This window comes from Acinonyx jubatus, chromosome A2 (assembly GCF_027475565.1).
Source record: "Acinonyx jubatus isolate Ajub_Pintada_27869175 chromosome A2, VMU_Ajub_asm_v1.0, whole genome shotgun sequence".
In the NCBI taxonomy this organism is placed as follows: Eukaryota; Metazoa; Chordata; class Mammalia; order Carnivora; family Felidae; genus Acinonyx; species Acinonyx jubatus.
Window position 1 is genome coordinate 68,075,336 of NC_069383.1, and position 21,622 is coordinate 68,096,957.

General features: G+C 50.7%; 2 protein-coding genes and 1 long non-coding RNA gene across 3 annotated transcripts in view; 2 read left to right on the top strand and 1 right to left on the bottom strand.

Moving 5' to 3' along the window:
- The first annotated feature begins 959 nt into the window (after positions 1 to 959).
- DLX5 (distal-less homeobox 5) lies at positions 960 to 5,933 on the top strand. Its single transcript, XM_027071938.2, has 3 exons — positions 960 to 1,602; positions 3,522 to 3,706; positions 4,807 to 5,933. Exons 1-3 carry the CDS (start codon positions 1,248 to 1,250, stop codon positions 5,134 to 5,136), a joined length of 870 nt encoding a protein of 289 aa, XP_026927739.1. The 5' UTR covers positions 960 to 1,247; the 3' UTR covers positions 5,137 to 5,933.
- Positions 5,934 to 14,126: 8,193 nt separating this feature from the next.
- LOC113603047 (uncharacterized) overlaps positions 14,127 to 21,622 on the top strand; it is a 43,885-nt gene continuing 36,389 nt past the window's right edge. Inside the window, exon 1 of the long non-coding RNA XR_003424593.2 lies at positions 14,127 to 14,357. This is a non-coding gene — a long non-coding RNA (uncharacterized LOC113603047). The remainder of the gene's footprint in view (positions 14,358 to 21,622) is intronic.
- Positions 14,946 to 20,992, bottom strand: DLX6 (distal-less homeobox 6). Its single transcript, XM_027071937.2, has 3 exons — positions 19,736 to 20,992; positions 18,247 to 18,440; positions 14,946 to 16,395 (listed from the first exon to the last, which is right to left on the bottom strand). Exons 1-3 carry the CDS (start codon positions 20,163 to 20,165, stop codon positions 16,144 to 16,146), a joined length of 876 nt encoding a protein of 291 aa, XP_026927738.1. The 5' UTR covers positions 20,166 to 20,992; the 3' UTR covers positions 14,946 to 16,143.

Below are 21,622 nucleotides of genomic sequence, written 5' to 3' on the forward strand. Positions count from 1 at the left end.
ACAGCTTTTGTCCCTACTTCCTAGTCTTCCCAGGGTTTCCCCATTCGGTCCTGGAGTAATGATAGATCGTAAGTGAACCATTCACTTCTGCAGGAGTATTTGGCCACTGAACACAGTTATAGACCCTCTATTCCAATGGCGTCCGCGTAGACAAGAATATTGAACAAAATGTGCGGCTGCCTGCTCTTCTTGGGGACCAGCAATTTTGGCATCATTAAGTTATTTGTGCTTGTGACAATGATATTTTTAAATGATTGTAGAGATTTAGGGTTGCAGGAACTCTCTCTGCCATTAACAGCTCAATGGACAGCGTGCATTCTTGAGCATCCTTATCCAGCCCTTGTCTGAGAAGTAAGTACTCATCTTGTGCAAAAGAAGTGCTTGCTGCAAATTTGTGTCATTCCCCAAATCACAAATTTTCAACACCCGTAAGTTGCAACTTGGTTCTCAGCACCCCACCAAAAATATTGCTCTCTATTCCTTCTCACCTCCGGTCCCACATCCCTGCTCCCTCCCCCCATACCCTGCTTTGATTCCTCATTTCAACATCAGCCTTCAGTTCCACACAAGCCCCAGTTGCAAGCTACAGGGGTGGGGAGGTAGGGAACAAGGAAAGACCATCGCCGACCACATCCCCCAAACATGTGCACTTTCCGAGGCTGCTGATTGGAACACATTGTCTCCAGACATTACTGAGCTGGGTGTTGGGGCTCCTGCGTTGTCTTTGGTATTCACTGAAAACAGATTGTCTGAGACACCCTCCCCCAACAAGCAACAACAACACACACGCGTGCGCCCCCGCGCGCGCGCGCGTACACACACACGCACACACACACACACACACACACACACACACACTCCTCCCCACCCCCTCCATTTTTTTCTCCCTCTTTTTTAAGCAATGCTTTGTTGTGCTAAAACTAGTTGGACGAGTTAGGGTGTTGCTGCTGCTCCCGAGGCCCTGGCCAATGGAACCCGATCCACCCCGCTGTGCGTAAGCGCGCAATTAAGGATTTAACCAAGGCTGTGCTGCGCCTCAGCCATCAGTCAGCCAGCCGGAGACAGAGCCTCCACGACTCCCAGCCTCCTCCTCGCCGCCGCCGCCGCCTCCTCCTTTTCTCCTCCTCCTCCTCTTCCTCCTCCTCCCTCGCTCCCACAGCCATGTCTGCTTAGACCAGAGCAGCCCCACAGCCAACTCGGGCAGCAGCCGCCGCCACAGCAGCAAGGACAGCCGCCGCCTGTGAGCGATGACAGGAGTGTTTGACAGAAGGGTCCCCAGCATCCGATCCGGCGACTTCCAAGCTCCGTTCCAGACGTCCGCAGCCATGCACCATCCGTCTCAGGAATCGCCAACTTTGCCCGAGTCGTCGGCCACCGATTCCGACTACTACAGTCCCACGGGGGGAGCCCCACACGGCTACTGCTCTCCTACCTCGGCTTCCTACGGCAAAGCGCTCAACCCCTACCAGTACCAGTACCATGGCGTGAACGGCTCCGCCGGCAGCTACCCCGCCAAAGCTTACGCCGACTACAGCTACGCCAGCCCCTACCACCAGTACGGCGGCGCTTACAACCGCGTCCCGAGCGCCACCAGCCAGCCAGGTATGGGGGGGGGGGGGCGGGATGGGGGCAGATACAGGGGCAGCCAGAACTCCAGAGGCGCGAAGTGGGGTGGAAGATTGGGGCCCGCGACAACCACTACAGTGGGGGCGCGCCCGGCAGAAGGGAGGGGGGCCTGGACTCTGCAACCAAGAGAGGTTCTCCTGGGCCAGCATTTTAGGGATTCTCAGAAGAATCTTCCTTAGTAGAATCCTCCACTCCGGCACCTGGGGGTGGGGGGCCCTCAAGTTTCTGGATTCCCAACTTGCCTGGTCTGGAAACCAACTAGGCTGTAAAGGGGCTAGGGGTGGAGAGAAGAAAGAATCAAGCAGCCTGAGTGGCGTTTGCGTAATAAAGGGGAGGTTAGTCGTTGGAATTGTTGGTGAGCGTGCTCGGTTGGTGCGAGTGGGAGTGGAAGGCTGCCTCAAAGACTCTGTCGGGATTAGTCTGAGAGCAGCCACGAGCCAGCGTGGTGTCGGTGCCCTGGGCGCGCGGGGTGGGGGTTGAGGACTGGGGAGCTGCAGCCCGCCAGAGGAAGAACGCGCAGAGAGCCTTGTGGTTTATCCAGGGCATTTCCAAAAACAAAAAGGCATTTAAGGGTGGAGGAGGGTTGCTGAGGGGTGCGTACAATTTCTCTTCCTCTTCCCCACCTCCTCTCTTTTCGCCTTGAAACTTAGTTGGAGAGTTGAAGAGGGTTAGCTTGGGCGGTAAGAGAGGCATGAGGTCTCCTTGGAGAGGTTTTGCTGGTTGGGTTTGATCTCTTCCCACTAGCACATTAATAATCCTGCTAATATTAGAATCCCCTTCTTTGGCAGAATAGAGACCACAGCTCTCATTCTCCACCCTTTCCTCTCTCCCAGGAGCTTGCCACACACACACACACACACACACACACACACACACACACACACACAGGGGAAAGGTTCTCCACCCCTTGCAGAGATGGTACTTTTGATAAGGTGGTACTTTTCGGAAAGGGGACTTGTGGCCCCAGGGTATGTTTGTAAGACAGGCTTTCAGAAAGTCTTCCCGCGCCCCCCCCAAATATATTCACGACTTTGAGAAATTCGTCCTGACCTGCCGCCCCTTTCCTACGAAAACACCCCAGCACCCAATCCTTTTCAATGTGTGACTCTTACTAAATTTTAAAAGAAAGCCCAGGGGGTGGTATGTCTTCGCTCCTTTCAGTGTCTCTTTATTTCGTGCATAAGTGAAAGATTTTTTTTTTCTTTTGGCCAAGAACTTATTAAGTCTATTTGTAAAAGAAACCAGACACATCTGTGCCCTCGCAGATCTGCAGGGAGATTATGGGGGCTGCATAATCGGCCCTCTGTCTGCAGCGGCCTGGACCTTTTGCTGCTGAATTGAAGGAGCATAGTTTGCTTGTGGGTCTTTGAACTTTGGAGACCTCGGTTAGCGTCTTCCCTGCCCAAGCGTCTGGTCTCTGCGGGCGCCCGAACAGACGCCGACAGAAGTAGCGGGGCGGAGGGGGGGGGCGGGGGATGTCAAGGCCCAGGGCCTTGCCTTGAAGCCCCAGGAGGCGCTGGCCACGCTCGCCCCAAAAACGAGGGTGAGCACAGGGTGGGCGTAAAAACAGGTCAGCGTGCAACAGGAACGGCTGCAAGGGCTAAATCCCAGACTCCAAGGAGGGAGCTGTGCCGTACAAAGAGCTCTGCACAAGCCCACAAGAACCTGAATGAACAGAGTAGGGAATTAATCAAACCACCTGGCTTTTCCACCGTTTCGGAGAGGGGCATATTTCTCTGGGTCTTGTTAAGCAAAGGAGGTGCCACGGGGATGGAAGACTGCGTGGTAAACAACAAAACAACACAAGTAAACAAAACCCCTAAGGACTGTATTTGAGGGTTCTGTAAACGAAACACTGTCGACAAACTCTAACCGAGTCTGTTTTGATTATTTAGAGAAAGAAGTGGCCGAGCCCGAGGTGAGGATGGTGAATGGCAAACCAAAGAAAGTTCGTAAACCCAGGACTATTTATTCCAGCTTTCAGCTGGCCGCGTTGCAGAGAAGGTTTCAGAAGACTCAGTACCTCGCCCTGCCCGAACGCGCGGAGCTGGCCGCCTCGCTGGGACTGACGCAAACGCAGGTAAATCCGCCGGCGGCCCGGCCGGAGCCCCGCCTCGGCTGCCTGCTGGGCCGCGCGGTTCCGTCCCGACGGGCTGGAACCGACTGGATAGCACCCGCCAGAAACTCGCAGACAGAGAGACACGGCCCCCAGCCCTTACCTCCACGAGCCCGCCGGGTGTCGCCGCCGTGCGACTGTGGGGACGGGATGGAGACGTCGCTCACCCCCCCCCCCACCCCTCGCTTCGGGCCTCCTGGGGCGAGGGGCCGATTTCCTAGATTGGAAACAAGGGGAGGGTCATTTCTAGGACACTCTCACGGCCTTGAGAAATTGGTCCTCTTCACAGTGCAGAGCCTCTGGGGGTGAGCCGGTCCGGCGGCTTCGCGTTGGTCCCGGGCAGTGAAGGTCGCCTCCGGCAGGAAAGCTGAAAGGTCACGCCCCGCTCCTGCGGAGCTTTCGGCCGTAGCAGCCAGAGGGTCTCAAAGTGGGGGGGGGGGGGGGGGAAGGAGGGGGCGTTGTGGTGAGGGGGATATCATCCCCTGCTTGTCCCATTCCCTTCACCCCCACTGCAACCCTGCTGGGGCCTATTAAAAAAAAATGAAGAATGTTCGAATCGCCGCCCAGAGCTGCAGGCGCATTCTGACCTTTGGAAGCTGAGGAGGGAGTGGAGGGAATTGGGAGGGAGATGGGGACACCGCTCCTTTCCCTCCACACTCGCGCGCGCACAGCCAGCCCCAAGGCCCTCGCGCGGCTCTCGAGCCATTGTTTTGGAGACCTTCGCGGCGCCGCGTTTCGCGCGCACGGCGCAGGCCCACACGTGGGCGCACGCCGCGGGGACCTTCGCGCCCCCCTCCCCCCGCCCGAACAAAAACTACAAACCGCGGCCTCCGAGTCACGCCCTTGCGGCGGCCGGTGAGCACCTAGCCGGTCAGGGTGTCCTCTCGGGGCCCCTGATCCGGGCTTGGCCTCCTGCTCGGCCCCCTGACTTTAGGCCGCGAGCTACAGGGAGACGCCAGGTCCGGGCCACTTGGAGGCCCAAGATGCCTCCAGTCGCCGCTCTGGGGAAGGCGCGGGCGGCCTCTGAGTGACCCGGTAACGTGTGCCTTTGTTCCCCCACCCAGGTGAAAATCTGGTTTCAGAACAAAAGATCCAAGATCAAGAAGATAATGAAAAACGGGGAGATGCCCCCGGAGCACAGCCCCAGCTCCAGCGACCCCATGGCGTGTAACTCGCCGCAGTCTCCGGCGGTGTGGGAGCCCCAGGGCTCGTCCCGCTCGCTCAGCCACCACCCTCATGCCCACCCTCCGACCTCCAACCAGTCCCCCGCGTCCAGCTACCTGGAGAACTCGGCTTCCTGGTACCCGAGCGCGGCGAGCTCAATCAATTCCCACCTGCCGCCTCCTGGCTCCTTACAGCACCCGCTGGCGCTGGCCTCCGGGACACTCTATTAGGCGGCTTGCTCTTGCTCTCTTTTTGGGACTGCTGTGTTTTGCTGTTTTAGAGAGTCATAAAGAAAGGAATTCAATTGGGGAAGGTTGGAAAATGGAAACAAAAAAGATTCATGTGTAAAGCTTTTTTGCATGTAAGTTATTGCATTTCAAAGGATCCCCAGCCCCTCTTTTTTTTACTGACGAACTTTTTTGCGCAACTGTGGACACTATCAATGGTGCCTTGAAATCTATGACCTCAACTTTTCAAAAGACTTTTTTTCAATGTTATTTTAACCATGTAAATAAGTGTAGATAGAGGAATTAAACTGTATATTCTGGATAAATAAAATTATTTCAACCATGAAAGCAAAATGTTTCTAAAAAATACTCCTTTTGCCCTCCTTATAATCGGCTAGTGACGTTTTATGCAGGCAATTAAAGGAAGGCCAACTCTGCAGAGATCCAATATGGCAAAAAGGAAAACAGAAATTGGGGGCTGCATGGATGCAAAGCTGCACACGTGCATGTGTTGGGTGCTGTACTTGATGTGTTTATATGCATGCGTGGCCTGTTTATAGTCCTGCCATAAAACATATATTTAGGTGGGGTTTTTTTTTGTTTTGCTTTTGTTTTTGTTTTTTTTTTGCCTAACCGCAAAAACATTTAGATAACTTTAAGTTTTACCCCAAATTGTTTCAGGTAGAAAGTAATGCTGGCATCTAAATCCGGTCCTCCCACCCTGTGTGTGAGTCAAAAAGCAGAAATCCATCAATAATCACTCTGAATTCTAAGCTCAAAGCAATTATCATGGAGAACCCCAACCCCCCCCCAAAAAAAAACAGCCTCTGTGTATTGGCAGAGCAATTAGACAAATTACAATCCCTTCTAATGGGAGCTTCCAGAGATGAGGAGGAGGAGGTGGAGGAGGAGGAGGAGAAGGAGAGAAGAAGAAGAAGAAGAAGAAGAAGAAGAAGAAGAAGAAGAAGAAGAAGGGCAAGAAGAAGGAGGAGGAGAGAAATTATTGAACAAGAAGAAGAAATTTTCCTTCCTATTACAGTTTTTTTTTTTTAATTTGAAATATTTGCAGCATGGCAAGTGGTAGGGTCTTGGATGCCTTGGTGTATGACTAAAAATTTATTTCAGCTCTTTCAGAGAGGAAAGGATCACAGGGCTTGAGAACAATGATAAACCTAAATCAGTAAGGCAAGCAGGGCATGGGTGGGGGGTGGGGGGTCATTTCTTCTCCTGCCAAGAGAGGGAACTGCAGAGTGGAGGAAAGGAATGAAAGCATTTTGGCCCGGTTTTGATTTCATCTCGTGTGAGATAATATTATAAATATTTTTTTTCCTCCATCCTCTTTACCACTCTGGTTTTTTCACGAAGGAGCTCTTTCTGCTTTGCTTTTACATAAAACAGTGGCAAAGCAGGTTCCAAACGATGGGAAATTGAATCTGTTTGCAGGGATTTCTCCTTTGTGAAGCCTTCTTAGGGGCAGAGAGGAAGGACTTGTAGCAACTTTGGCCTGTGTCCCATCCTTCTCCCTGTGGCCCTGCACAGAGACATCCACACTGTGACCAGAGATGCAGCCTGGTCTAGAGCTGTGCTCTCCGGCCTGACTTGTGGGCATCTTTTTGACTGTCGTTTAGTACGCCTGACTCTGTTTCCTCAGGATACCAAGGGAAATCCTATGTTGGGAATTACAAGATGCGTACGATATATTTTACAGCTAAGAAGTCGGCAGCAATAAATGTGACAAAAGAGTCTTCTTAAGGGGGGGGGGGGGTTGGAGATTATCACATAAAAAATTACATCCTGTCATCTGAGGATTTCTGAGAAGGTTCTTCCAGGGTTGGGAAACTAGACCTGAAAAGGCACGCTACGTGCCCGGAGGGGAATTTACCTGTGTGTTCGCTTTTTCTCCTTCTCTCTCCCTCTCCTTTCCTCTCCTCCCCATCTCCTCGATTCCTTTCCTTTCTAGCCTGCCCATTTGCCACGGCTTGGGCCTCGGTGGGAATCTCAATAGTCTTCTTGCGCACCCTGCCGGGACCCCGGGGCAGCACCTTGGCCCAGGCCAGGGCTGTGGACCCCTCCTCCTCCGCCATCCCTAAGCCCGCGCGGCCGCTTTTCTTGCCGCTGCTTTTCCTCCTCTGCGTTCCCCTCCAGCCCTCCTTTCTTGCAAGAAGTTCCGGGTGGCGACGCACCTGGGGGCTAGCCTAGGAAACCCCACTTTGTTTTTTGCACTGGCAGAGAAGGGGAGGATGGTGGGGAAGGGGTGGAGGGATATACTTCCTACTTTGCTTTCTTCTTTTGTAAAGATTTTGAGTTTCCTTTACACGGAAGCCGGCGCTTTATAACCCGGGAAACCGGCTTCGAGAAACCCTGCGCCGCCGTCGATCCGAGAGCAGCAGACGGACTTTCCCCTGCGCCTTCGAGTGCGTGTTTGGGGAAGCTGGAGGGGGCGCACCTACTGTCCGCCTCTAGCATTTCTCACCCACTGGCCGCCTGAGAATGGAGGGAATGTGCGTGGAAGATGCTCCTTCCTTTTCTGCACACGGAGAGGGCTGATGTTTTTCTAGCCTTCCCTGTTACCTCCCCACCTCCATTCCTGGCTTCTAAAGGGGATCCCTTCCCTACATCCCCAGTCACCGGAGACGGTCAAGCTGAGAGAAGGGTGAGTTAGGATTTTTCCCGGGAAAGAAGAGAGAAGCTCTTCTTTAAGGACCACCCTTCCACCTCCAGCCTTGACGCTGCTTGCTTTTAAGGACATTAGTCTGTCGCTGCGACACCGGCAGGTATAGCGCGGACAGGCTTGGTTTCAGGATTGCTTTCCGTGTGCTAATCTCACTTCTTCCACTCGCAATGGCCTCTTCTCTCGAGCGGTTGTTGGTGTGTTTTGTTTTTTTTTTTAACTTGGTCTGGGAGCCATGGACAAAAATATTCTGGCAAACCATTCGGCAGCGGGTTTTCCCTGGCACCATGGGGATTCTCCCAGGAGAATTTAACTCCCTGCAGTCCTGCGCCCAAGGATGTAAAAATAACAGATCTTGAGCAAAGTCTAAAAATATCTGTGTGATGTTTCTCTCCCTTGCCCTTCCTCCCACCTTCCCTCTTTCTCTTTATTGTTTATTCCTGTATCTAATACAAACGTGCACTACTCCCCACCATTATTTGCAGCATGCCTGACCCACCTCTCCGGGGCTTCTGTCTGCCCCTTCTGGTCCCCACTTGCCTAGCTTTCAATCTACTGCTCCCAAGATGTTAAGCCCACCCCAAGATTTAATTTTCTTTTCCGTGGGCCTCTTCACCATCCCCACCATACTCCCGAGCCTCTACGCCTATTTTCGGACCTCCCTACAAAGCCCAGGAGGCCCGGGGCATGCCCGCAGGGCCAGTGCGATTCCTTGGTGCCCTCTCCGCCTCCTGGGCCCTCCTGTAAAAGATCAGATAAATTGGTCTTTGTTTGAAGCTCTTACGCGGATTTCTGCCCTTTTTCCCCCCTTTTTCCTGGCGGCCACCTCCTTGTGGAACAGGGGGCGGCTTGGGGAGCCGAGAGAAGCCGCATTCCTGTGGGTGCCAGGCGGCTCCAGTGCTGAGCCACAGGGCCTGAGACACACACACAGAGGAACCCGCAGACCTCGCTGCCCTTGATCTCTCTCTCTCTCTCCCTCCCCCTCTCCATCTCCTTCTTCCTCCCTCCTTCTTGGGGCACCCAGCCGGGAGCCTGTCGACCCACACTCAGATCCACCCAGGTCTCGGCCTCCGGCAAGAGCATGTTGACCCGCACACCAAACACACGCACACACCCCCTCCTGGGGACCATAGCCAGGCCAGGATCTCCCCGCCCATGCCAATCCTTTCTCTCCCGCCCCTCATCCCACAATCCCAGACGCGCCGGCTGGCCTCCGTTGGCTCCTTTGATCCCACTGGATGCCCCACGGCTCGCGGCGTCCTGGCCGCGCAGTCCTGGGAGTCGCCCACGGCGCGCCAAGGCCTGGCGGTGCTCGCCTCCTCCCGGCGCGCCCAACAGTTTACTCCGGCCTTGATACCATTGGGTCTCCTGATCTCCCCCGCCCGAAGTGCAAGGGATGCCTCCTGGAACATTGCCCCTGACCCCCCGCCCTCCATCAGTCCTTCCTTTTATTCGAGGAGAGGACCTTTAGGGCTACCCAACCAGCACCCTCCCCGCCTCGTCCCCGCAACCCCTTGGATCGCGCGCCTCCCACTGGCCACTGGGATCTCGCCAACCCGGAGCTCTCTAGTCCTCTCCAGAGGCACGCCCTGAGGGCAGACGCCCTCCGGCACCTCTGGGAAGCGCGCCACGACGGCGGATCCGCCTGCGGTCACCCCTCTCCTCCAGCCTAAAGCACCCCCCTCCCACAGCGGCTGGGTGGAGGCTTCCGCCTCGGGTGAGGTTGGGGAGGGGGCGCTGCTACTCGCTCCCGCCCTCCACTCTTGTTCCGAAGTTGCCTGCGGTCCTTGCATACTGTACTTGGTTTTTTTCAGAGGCACAGCGAACTCTGGGCCTCGAAAACAGCCCAAATAGCGGTAGCACATGTGGGATTGGCTAAATATTTTTCTACGCAGCCCTGCCGCCCCCCCCACCCCGCCCCATCTGCGTTTTCTTTTGCATTTGACAAGCTTTAGGTTCCCCTGTGGTAAGGGGCAGAAAGTATACAGTGTATCTACTAAGGAGGGGCGGGGGTGGGGGGGGGGGAAGCTTCCCTTTCAATCATCCAGGGTTGCCAGCTGAAATGTAATAACCTGTTTTATAGGTCGCGCTCTAACACTGAAGATAGGAACTGGGGGAATTTACATGAATCTGTCTTTAAAGGATGTAAGAATTTTGTTTTGCAGCGATTAATGTTTCTGTTCTTTTGTTCGCTGGGACTTCTTATTTACTTCTGATTTGTGGGGGTCCGAAGGAGTCTCTGCCAAAAGTGCATATATTATTGAGTCTGTTCCACGTCCTAAACCAAGATTTATATAAAACCGTGAAATACCACACATTACGACCTTTCCCACAGGAAGGGGGAAAAATGGTTTCATAACATCACTACACACACACACACGCGCACACACACACACACACACACACTCACTCCAAGTTTCAGTAATGATTCTATCTCCACAATTCACAGTCTAATGTATTTTTTAAAGAAGTGAGTGGGGGTGAAGGGCTATAAACAGTTCCCAAGCTATGATTTTTTTTAAGTGCTTTTTTTTTCTTTTTTTTTTGCTTGCAAAGGTGAGAAGACAGAAATCTGCCACTGGAAGCTTATTGTCATCCAAGGACTGTTTTGGCCACTTGCCATTTGCAAGGTGGGATATTAGGGGTAGGCGAAGAGGCAGAATATGGACTCAGCTTTCATCTATAAACAGGGGTCGGTAAACAAGGAACATTTCATTTTTGCCCTTAAATTCATAGGAGCTAGGAAGTCTGCTTGCCACTGGAGGGTGGCTCTGGTTGGGCAGCTGCTAGGGCTGTGAGGTGGTAGGAGGAGGGAGAATCATCATATACTGTTATAGAGGCTGGAAGAGAGGCTCAGGAAATTCTCTGCACTCCTGGTGAGAAAACTGAGGTCTTGGAGATATAAGGGTCCTGACCAGGACATCCCCACCAAGAACCAGAACTAGACTCCAGAAGTTTCAACCAAGGAGGGCTCACCCTCCTGGAAGCCAGCTAGAACCCTGGGTTCTCTTTCACTCTGGACCAGCAGAGTACCACAGTCTCTCTCCATACTCGTTTGCTCTATGTTTCATACTCCCTCTCTTGAGTCCTTCCGTGTTTTAAGGAGACTGACCTTGCTCTTTTACAACCATGTCTGGGAGCAAGAATAGTCCTTTATCAAAAATACTGGACTTACTGGAATGCAGAAAGAAACATATCAGTGACATATAGCAATAGAAGCAGCTGGACTAGTTTATATGGGGGGAGGGGGGTAATTAATAAAAGTTAATGATAGGATTAAAGCCGATAGCCAGCCTAGCCAAATAGAGGAGACAGCTTCCCAGCCGGCTTTATTTAATTAGCAGCAATTAATACAGTTTCTTGCTAATATCCTTTAGGCCTCTCAGTGACTTGTTCACAGTGAAAGAGAATGGAGAGGGAGCTCAGGAACACTTACAAGCACCCAGGGCATTTTGCTCTGACAAGAGAGATTGCAAATTCATTTAAGCAAATGTTCATAAACAAGTGACAGGCACACTCTGAGGAAGCATTGGTGGAAACAATGGTGAAACTGACAAATATTCTTTGCTTAGGAGAAGAGCACTTTTCCTTTTTAAGCAAGGAAATGCTTTAGCAGAGAGGGGGGAAAGACAGGAGGCTTAGAAAGAAAGAATGAACGAGAAAGAAAGAAAGAAAGAAAGAAAGAAAGAAAGAAAGAAAGAAAGAAAGAAAGAAAGAAAGAAAGAAAGAAAAATAATTTCAGACGCCAGCAGAAGCACATACAGCAACCCTTGCAAACACATCAGCCCTACACATATTGAAGATTTGTACACGTAATGCTTCAGACCACTGATTTGCTATTTTCTTAATTCCCGCTCTTCTTTTTCCATATGAATCAAACAGTCTTTTGTCCTTCAGGGTTTGATTTGATCGCTACTGTTCACATTTCACTTTTGTATTTTCCTCTTCCTATACCATTACTCATTGAGTGCCCTGTGAAATTACAATCGTACATTTTCAACTCAGCAACCCATTTGCAGTGCAAAAATAGGGTCTAAATAATGGCTGAATTAGCCCTACTGGACAGTTTCAGATGTAACACTCTGTAATAATTATATTGCAGGCTGGATTAGGATGCTATTATCATAATCTGGACGTTTACAATTATCTGTAATTTGCAAAGATGCGCCAGGTCTTGATTACAGCAGTTTTTTTTTTTTTTTTTTTTTTTTGTATCACGCTAACCATCACTAAACAGTGACAGTAATAACAGCTAATTTTGCTGGCAATATAAGAGGTGCTGGGGTGTGCAAACAATTTCACACCTGGATGTGCTCACTCAACCAAGAATATAGAGAAAGAGCTTCTGCCCTGAGACTCAGACAAATATTCTCCTCTGCTTCTGTTCAGTATAGATTTCTAGACCCCGATCATTGCTTAAGAGATATTCACTGGTGGTAAGTTTTTATTTCTTCCATACTTCAAGGCACAGTTCATATTTCTGTTCTCACACTTTCCAAGCTATATGTATTGCTGTTGTGATTTATTTTAGACTGCAACTTTGCTTTATTAGATTTTTCAATTCTGATCTTTTTCCCCCTTTAACAGTAAAAGTGTTGTCGTTCTGGTGAGTAAAAGGATTTGGGTGAGAATGGAATCCTTAAGAACTCTTGTGTATTTTTTTCATTCTGTGCTGTTGATGTATTTGGTGCAGCTTGTGGCTGGAGACTGAGAAAGAGACCAGGTTTCTATAAGGTGTGGAGGGAGCCGACTGGAGATTCTGAGCTAAGATCTATTTGAAAATTGTTATTCAAAGCTAGTCATACGCGAATTTAAGGTCTTTACATTTGACGATGATTTTCAGTTTTGGAGCGTCGGGAGGGCAAAGGGAGCTCGCCACAATGCTGCTTTGGTATCACAGATATGCAGACATTAGCAACGGCAGGTGTAGTCTGAATCTCTAGACTGTATAGCCCCCTCGACATTTTCCTCCACTTGGGAGAAAGTTTCCGGAATAACTGGCCTCTGAAACCCTTCAGGGCTGCTTTGCAAGGCCTTTGCCTCAAGCTGATGGGGGAAGGGGGGGAGGAGAGGGGGAGGGGCGGGATGCGATTCTTACAGCTATTGCCTGCGGGGCCCAAACGCTGCGACCTTGGGGTTGGAGGGGCACGATTGGCTGAGACGCAGAACCGAGCTGTGGAGCTAAGGAACCAGTCCGATTTAGGAACGCACCAAGGAAGACTCTAACCAGAAGCGGTGCTGTTCTATCTATAGATGACGCTGTTTCCTGACCCAGTAGAGATTTGGAAGCAGCTACAGATGTTAAGTGCAGGAGCCTGAGACGTCTTCGTTTCCCTCACCCCTGTACAGAAAGGCCTTTCTCCGGCGGCGGGGACCTTTGGGCTAAATTGTGTCAAAAGATAATGAGATGCTTATTGGCGCCGGGGGGACATTTCCCCCTTCACCCGCACCCCCGCAGCTATTGTTCTCTCGTTCTTTTTTTACCTGGAAAATATGGTCAGAACGAGGCTCTAGAACACCAACTCCGCGGAAGTTTGAGCGTGGGGAGGCGTAGTAGGCGCCGCGACGGGGCGATGCCTTTTACCCACCACGCCCCTCCCACCAATTTCTCTCTCTCTCTCTCTCTCTCTCTCTCTCTCTCTTTCTCTCTCTCTCTCATCGGTTTACTATGGGGTCAACACTTACTAAGAGCGAAAATATTAACCCTTCATGTTCAAAGGACCCAGAGGAAGCCCAGTTCCAAGGACAGTTCTTGGGAGGACCTCTTTGCAGAATTTCTTGTATAATTGAACTCATGTTAAGAGATAGAGAGGTCGTTCAGGCGCATCATGACAACACCTTCAACGTGTTAAAATGCATTTGCTAGGTTTCAGAATTCCATGCACTCACAGTGGTTTGGCATGCGTCTGGTAGATTTTTTTTTTTTTTTAAGAAAAATTAGTGTTGGTTTCGATGTATGGTAGCTTTTTCTCTAACGTAATTTGAATAATTCAGCAAAGCCCCACTACCAGCTGTACTTCTGCAGCCTCTTCCATTCTTTTCAGCATTATAATTTTGGTTAATTTTCAATTTTAGGTCCTACGTCTCTGCAATTTGTGTATGAATAACAGAATAATTTCCCTCTTTTGTTTCGCCTTTCCTGTTCCTGAATCTAAATAAAGATGGCTTTTTAGTATTAAAAGTGGAAGAAAATTACAGGTAATTATCTTTGACGGTAAAAACGCTGTAATCAGCGGGCTACATGAAAAATTACTCTAATTATGGCTGCATTTAAGAGAATGGAAAAAAACCTTCTTGTGGATAAAAACCTTAAATTGTCCCCAATGTCTGCTTCAAATTGGATGGCACTGCAGCTGGAGGCTTTGTTCAGAATTGATCCTGGGGAGCTACGAACCCAAAGTTTCACAGTAGGAAGGGGGAAAAAAGAAAAGAAAACATTTTTCCTAATGTAACAATGCGAATGCTAGAAAATGACAAGACTGATCGGTTTTAAACCATTCTGAGACTGACTGAGCGTGGAAGTTGCTCAACAAAAAAAGGAACGGGTATATTGGTAAGTAGTCTTTGCTTTGTGTCTAATTATAGTGACTGTCCTTTTGCACGACTGTATGTCGCTGTCATTATATGGAGCACTCTGAGTATCTCTATTGACTTCTGATAAATGGCTCAGTGGTTTCAAGGTTCATAATTTGAAGGATGCCCAGGTCTGTAGCCATTAATTCTCGCAGTATGGGGCTTCCTGCTTGTATGACGAAAGGGCTTTTCATTTTCATTATTTCTGTGCTTTCCACAAGATCGGAAGGATGTATTTCATCCAGGATCATGCATTTTCCTACCTAGCTAGCTTGCAAAGGGTGTAAACATTAAGTAGTTATAATTGTGCATTTACTTTGTTTTTTTCTTGTATTCTTTCCTCTTGTTTTAAAAAAAAAATTGCTTCCAAACAAAGACAAATACAGCTGTATTATTTTGACTGAGGAAAGGAAAAGGAGAACACTCAGTTTCAGCACTAGAAACTATTGGATGTCTAGAAGTTAACCTGGGGATAGATCATTCTAATGTTTTAAAAAATAGATAAATGTGTAGAAAATGTAACAAAAATATAATATATAAAGAAAGCTGAAAAAACATCCATGTTTAATGTTAAAGTACTTAAGAAAAAGGCTGCTGCTGCAAACTGACATCTTTGCAGGCACTTGATGTTTATATATAGGGCTTCCCATATTAGGAAATAGGAGTTCTTTTAAGAGTGATAGAAAATATACTGGGAGGGACGAGGAGGGGGTGGTGAGATGGAGACACACAGAGAAATATACAGGACACTCCCAGCGTTTTGTGGCTTTTACTCCATATATGAAAGAAGACAAAACCATACAAAGTATATGTACAACTAAAATTCAACAATATATACAGAAATGTTTCTCAATATAAACGTCCCTATTAGCTTAGTGAGTGCCACCAATTCACCTAGTAAAGGTATCAAAGCAATAGAATGGTGATTTTGGTTGTTTCCTCTGTCTTTCCTGATTCCAGTTCAGGGTTTGGGGGTGGGGTGGGGAAAGAGTGGTTTTGTTTTGTTGTTTTTTTAAAAAAAAACATCATCATTCTTGCTCATTGCATTTTGATAAAACATGCAGCGTTCCCTTTGTGGCAATGTTCTAATCTTACAGCCGATTTTTCCTTTTTCTTTAAAGAAGGGCTGTTAGGTAAAGGTTTTTTTCTTTTTCTTTTCTTTCTCTTTTCTTTTTCTTGGTTTGTTTTGTTTTGTTTTGTTTTGTCAGTCTGGGATTGGTAAATAAAAATGCAGGAGCCCGAAATGCTTCTTTTTCATCATGTAATGTCTTAAGCTCATTAAACAAGTAAAAACGCTGCCATGTTTGCGCAGATTCTTCTGGTGGGGGAAAATGTCTGTTAAAAAAAAGTCGTTTTGATGGATATTCCCAAAGAGAAGAGGAGGCTCAGAGCCTGGATCCCAAAGGGTAAGGGAAAATGTCCTTGCAGTGAGGAGTTTCAGGAGCACTGGCATAGAAACCAGTTTCTCTCTCTCTCACTCACTCTCTCTCTCTCTCTAAGATGCAAAATCAGTTACTGAGGCTGCTCAAGGGAAAAAGCAGATGAGAAAAAGAAAGGGAAAAAGAAAAGGAGGGAAGGAAAGGAAGGGAAGGAGGAGAGAGGGGGAGAGAGAGCGAGAGGGCGAGCCAGCGCCCAGACTGTCTTGCCACACAGAAGAGTTCTCCCGAGCCTGCTCCTTCGGCTGGGTTTGGCAGATGCAAGCAGGTCCTGGATCCTCCTTGCCTTGTTCAGACGTTTCCCTAGGGTATCAATTTCCCTCAGACAACTCACATCATCTGTGGTCTCTGCATCGTGTCCTGGTGTGGAGAGGAGTACCAATGCGAATAGCCGGGCATGTAGCTGTTGGGGGGCATACTGACGCCCTTGGCTGAGGCAGAAACGTCCCACACTGGAGGCAGCGCCGGCGAGCGCGGTGACAGGGCCGCTGAGCCCGGGAGGGGGTCGCTCTCGTGCGGGTTACTGCCCTGCTTCAGCAATTTCTTAAACTTAGAGCGTTTGTTCTGAAACCATATCTTCACCTGGAACGAAAGGCAGCAGCGATCATTAGGCTCAGCGAAACACCGAACCAGTGCCTCTATTCCAGGCTTTGGAAGCAATACCCCCATCCCCCAAAAAACAGAACAAACGAAACTGCAAACGCCAGGTCTCCGCCTTCCTCCACCTCTTTCTAGCCTCCTCTCTCTCACCCCGCCCCTGTCTACCAGGTATCTTGTCTGGATACCTAACGTTGTTGTGCTAAGCTCTTCAGTGGGATGCAAGTGTAGGTTTAAAACAGCAGCATAAATAAGAATAAAATAAGAATGAAGGCGAATGAGATAGTCAGGTTCAAAGTCTAAAGAAGGATTTTTAAAACAGAGCACTTTTCAGATTAAAGCCACACTTCCTCTGATAGTCTGTTTCGTATTTACTAATGCCCAAACCTGACATTTCTATGCATGTACAGTGAGCAAATGACTGTGAACAGAGAAAAACCTGTACATTTATAACCAAATGCCTTGAATATACCTATGCATATATTGTATGTGCATGAAGCATCTTTGTCCTGAAGTAAATATATCCGCATAATCCTGTAGGGAGTAGGGATGGTACCTCCCTGGTTCCCTACTTTGTATGTTGTTTAGTCAAATTGTGGTCAACAATCATCACATGGTTGTTAGTGCGGTCACTAAAAGTCAAAGGACTCCTGAAAGTTAAATGTGAATCAGAAATCTGGGATGGAAGCATACCTAAGCTACTTGGTTTGAAGAAGGAAATTCTATGGTGCCACTTCTTTCACCTTTAAAATTCCTTAGCCATAGGAATCTGCTTTACCAAGAGTAATACAGGTTACTGAGTTGCAGGAACCCCCAAAATTTTTGGTGGCAATATGGCAAGAGAAAGCAGGCCGGCCGAATTGAAAAGAAGAGCTTCGGGGACATCTGTTCTAAGGCAGCACACAATCACTCACCAGCTAGAGTCTCCTATACCCTGGAGTCCCCTTGCTGAAGATCACCCACCTCACGTGAGGCCTACCACCCCATGCAGCTAAGTTAATTGACAAGGACAAAAACCACAGGTGATTGCAGCCTGGCTTTATGACCAGGGTCCTAATATACCTACTTAAGCCCCTTCCTGTGAAGTCTAAAATGCCCCATATGTCTTTCAAATTAGTAGGACAGGAGAACTTCAGCAACTGTACTTAACTGAGGCTTCACCTGCTGTAATTTGGTGAGCATTCCTCTTTGATCTTCAACTCTGCCATTGCTCGCAAGCCCTGTACTCCAGGAAGGCACCTCACCAGCCTGCACCAGTCAGTCACCCAGTATGATTTAACCATTGAGCTTAAGGGCAATCTTCAGAAAAACCCACCTCACCTATCCTAGGATGGATAGTTTGCACTTTGGTTCCTTTAGTAAATCCTGTTGGAGCCTATACATATCTGGTCCTCCCCCTCCCCCCAATTTCATAACTATGCCAGTGAATTGAAATCCTTATTAAGTCCCATGACCACACAAACAGATCCTTAAGAAACATAGCTCTCATTCTGCCTTCTGGCCTGAACATCTTTTTCTCCTACATGTTTTTTCTCTTTCGTGTCGTTCTGCTCTGGAATAGGACTCGATTAATTTATGAGTTTGGTCACCAAAGGACACTAGGCTGGGGTGGGGTCGCCGAGGGTTGGGAGGATGTGCAAATCCAATCCAGCATTAAATACCAGGTCATTTATTCCAAACTGTTGTCCCGGAAAGTGTGTAATGGAGCAAAGGCATTTGTCATTAAGCTCTTTCCATCCTCAGTTGACTAGGCCAAGAATTCCTCCTGATGTGCTCCCTGCCCGATCTGTAAGCAGGATCAGCATTTCAGGGATACTTGGGCTTCTCGGGAATTACCTGTGTTTGTGTCAGTCCTAAGGAAGCTGCCAGTTCAGCTCTCTCGGGAAGGGCCAGGTACTGAGTTTGCTGAAAGCGGTGGTTTAAAGCCTGGAGCTGCAGGCTGGAATAAATGGTCCGAGGCTTCCGAATCTTTTTCCCCTTTCCATTGAACCTGATTTCCCCGTTTTCAATCACTGTGGTTTTTTGTTGATCTGCAAGCAAAAAATACAGAGGAGCAGTCACCCGTGAGGCCACTGCTGCAGCCTTCCTGAGCTTGGCCTGGACTGCGCCGGGTCTTCCCAAAGCCCCAAAAGGATTTCTTCGAAGCGTCCCCACGCCACCCTGACCTCTCTGGGTTCACAGTGCCCGGATACTTCCTGTGGGTGCGAAAGCTTCTGGCCGACCCTGACTCTGGCCCTAATAACGTGGGGCGGGGGGGGGGGGGGGGGAGCTGGACCGCGGGAGCGCTCTCGACCCTGGGGCAAACAACCTCGCTCTGCCGCAGCGGAGGCGGCGCCGACCGCTCTCTAGGGCGCGCGGCGCTGCGGGGCGGCTGCTCTCGCCACGAAGCAGGGGCCCTCGGCCTGGCGTTACAGTGCCTTAAGCTGTGCTTGAGCCACCCTGATGTTTATGCGGCCAGTTGACTTGATGTCACTAGCTCCGAGCCCGGTGCATCAAGACCCTCGTCGAGTCCGACATTATTCTGCTGAGAGGGACCGAATCGAATCCCCAAACAAAACACAACCAGCCGCTCTGACCAGCTCCCCAACGGGCTGAGCATCGCACGGCAACTTTGAACCCCTCGGGGGGCTGAGCACCGTCCGCCCGAGGCCCTCTGCTTCACCTCTCGGAACAAAGGAGCAGCCAACGTTGTATCGAAAACCCAGAGGGAGGGGGCCTGGGCAAGGGTGGGGGGGTGGAGGACATCTAAAAGCCCGCCGGAAAGAGCCCAATTGTCACCAGTTTAACCAGAGCTAGAGGCAGCGTCAGCTTCCCTTCGGGTCACCGAAGCTCACCGGGCGCCACGCGCAAAGTAGGCCACTGGCTGTCCAGATCGGGTTGGGGAGCAAAACACGCTCCCCAGTTCCGGCTCAGAAATGTCCCCAGTCTTGCCAAACGCCGGTCACAGACCGGAGGGGAGGAGGGAGGCAAAGGGCGCACAGACCCAGCGAGCTGGAGCGCGCAGTGCAGACCAACTCGTAGAGCGAAGCCAGCGCGGAGCCGGAGGCGCGGCTCGAGAGGCGCACCGGAGACCAGGGAGCCAGGCGGGCCGCGCCGCAAGGAAGCCGAGGGTCCGCGGCGGCGAGAAGGGGCCGGGCTGGGCGAGGCCGGCAGGCAGGCGCCAGGCGAGCGGGCGCGCACGAGGCCTGGCCGGGGGCGCGCCGGGCCGCCTGGGGGAGGGGGCCGGCGGAGGCCCGGGCGTTGAGGAAGTGAGCGGGGCGGGCGGGGTGGGGGGCAGCCGGGAGGCGGGAGGCGGGAGAAGAGAGCTGCCCCAGCGGCCTCTCACCTGTGTCGTCCCCTCGCGTCTGGGCGGCCGCGCTGCTGTTGTGGTAGGACTGGAGGTAAGGGCTGTGCTGCGAGTGGCTCATGTAGGGGTAGGCGGCGAGCGAGCGGTGGTTGTAGGAGTTGCCGCCGCCCGACGCGTAGGGCGAGCCGTGGTGGTGGTGCTGGTGGTGGTGGTGGTGCGAGCCGGCCGCCGCCGCCGCCGCCGCCGCCGAGTGCAGGCAGTGCAGAGGGTAGTGCGCGCCTGCCATGGCCGGGGAGCTCTGCTGCGAGTGCGGCTGTGGCGGCGGCGGCGGCGGCGGCTGCTGTTGCTGCTGCTGCTGCTGCTGCTGCTGCTGCTGTTGCTGCTGCTGTTGTTGCCCGAACTCCATGAAGGCGGATTTGGACGAGTCCTGGCCTTCCAAGCCGTCAGCCATCGTAGTCATGGTCATCATCAAAACTTTGGGGGCTGGAGAAAGCCTTCTCCCGGGTTTCCTCAACCCTCCCCCCACTTGGCTCGCGCCGCTCTCCCCTCTGCAGCCACCTTAGCTCTTGGGATTCTTGCAAAAAAAAAAAAAATAAATAAATAAAATATTAAAAAAAAAGAGGGGGTGGAGGTGGTTCTCCCTCTCCCTCGCTCTTCTCTAATATATATATTTTTTAATATAAAGAGATATAGTGAGCAGGGCCTTGTTAACTCAAAGGGAGGAGGAAGGGGGAGGGATGGGAGAGGAGAGGGGGGAGGGGGGAATCTGCTCTCCCCCCCTTCTTTCCCCCCTTGGATTTTTTGGGGGCTGGTGCAGTTTAAGGCAGAGATTTTAAGGTGGATTCTGCGAAAGTTGCGCGTCTGCTTTCAGACTTGATGCAGACGCCACGAGTCGAATGGTTTGTCTCCAAAGGGCAGCGCCTCCCCATTGGTCAGTCGCCCCCTGACGTCACAGGCGCACGGCTTCTACTGGTGTGTGCGCCGCTCGCCGAGTTCTTCGCCTACCTTCGGCAACTCCAATCCCAGCCCGGAGCTGCAGCCGGGGGCAGCGCGGCTCCGCGCTCAGTGCTGCCGGGGAGGGAGGTGCCTCGGCCGGGCCGGCCGCCGACGCCTCCCGGGCGCAGCTCGCGCCCCCAAACCCGGAGCCTCAGTTCCCCGTACCGCAGACCTGGAACAGCCTGGCCGGAAGCCGCTCCCTCTCAGTCCCCTTGCACCCCAGCAGGCTGCCTGTTCTCAGAAGCAGTGCCCTCTGCATTTAAAGCAAGGTCCCCTCCCTTGACCTCCTCTCCACACCCCCCTCCCCAGTCCCACTATAGTCCCGGGGGAGCGCCCCGTCACCGTGTATTCTTCTAGACGTACTTTATTGAAACCACAGAGGAAAGAAGACCCCCACACCTGGGCACCACCCCTTGGTTCGGGGGGGGGGAGGGAGTGTAAAGAAAAAGAAAAATCAGACCCTGTTTTGGCGAGGTTCCTGCCGTTTCAGGCCGTAGTTCCTATGTATTGAACAAGAAAGGGGGAACTTTCCCCCCCCAGAACGCGCAGTCTGTTCTGAAAGCGAATCGTTGGAAGACTGACAGTAATGCATTTTTTCCTATTGAAAACAGAAGCTACTGTAATGCTTTCAAATATATGCAAATGATACATGCGGTTAGTGGTTTGGCAAATCTTGATTACAATATAAACTACCCAAGTAAAAGTGCCTTCGTCCTAAATTTGTCTCTCGATTACAATTCCAATTGATTTTATTTTATTGTCAACATTGTTAATGATAAAAATAGAGTCGTTTTACAGTTATTTTTACTTTCTGGAAGGAGGCAATTAGAGTTCTAATCAGGAATACACAAAAATCTCCCATGATTAACTGCAGTACTTTGTTCAAATTGCTGCTATAAAATTCAGAACAATTTGCCTGTAATGATTATG

Bases quoted from the DNA above. Each gene is read 5' to 3' on its own strand.
- DLX5 (XM_027071938.2), top strand. From the start codon at position 1,248: ATGACAGGAGTGTTTGACAGAAGGGTCCCCAGCATCCGATCCGGCGAC. The intron at 1,603-3,521 runs GTATGGGGGGGG...TTGATTATTTAG, and splicing joins GAGCGCCACCAGCCAGCCAG to AGAAAGAAGTGGCCGAGCCC. The intron at 3,707-4,806 runs GTAAATCCGCCG...TCCCCCACCCAG, and splicing joins TGGGACTGACGCAAACGCAG to GTGAAAATCTGGTTTCAGAA.
- DLX6 (XM_027071937.2), bottom strand. From the start codon at position 20,165: ATGATGACCATGACTACGATGGCTGACGGCTTGGAAGGCCAGGACTCG. The intron at 18,441-19,735 runs GTGAGAGGCCGC...TTTTGCTTGCAG, and splicing joins GACGCGAGGGGACGACACAG to ATCAACAAAAAACCACAGTG. The intron at 16,396-18,246 runs GTAATTCCCGAG...CTTTCGTTCCAG, and splicing joins TAGGACTGACACAAACACAG to GTGAAGATATGGTTTCAGAA.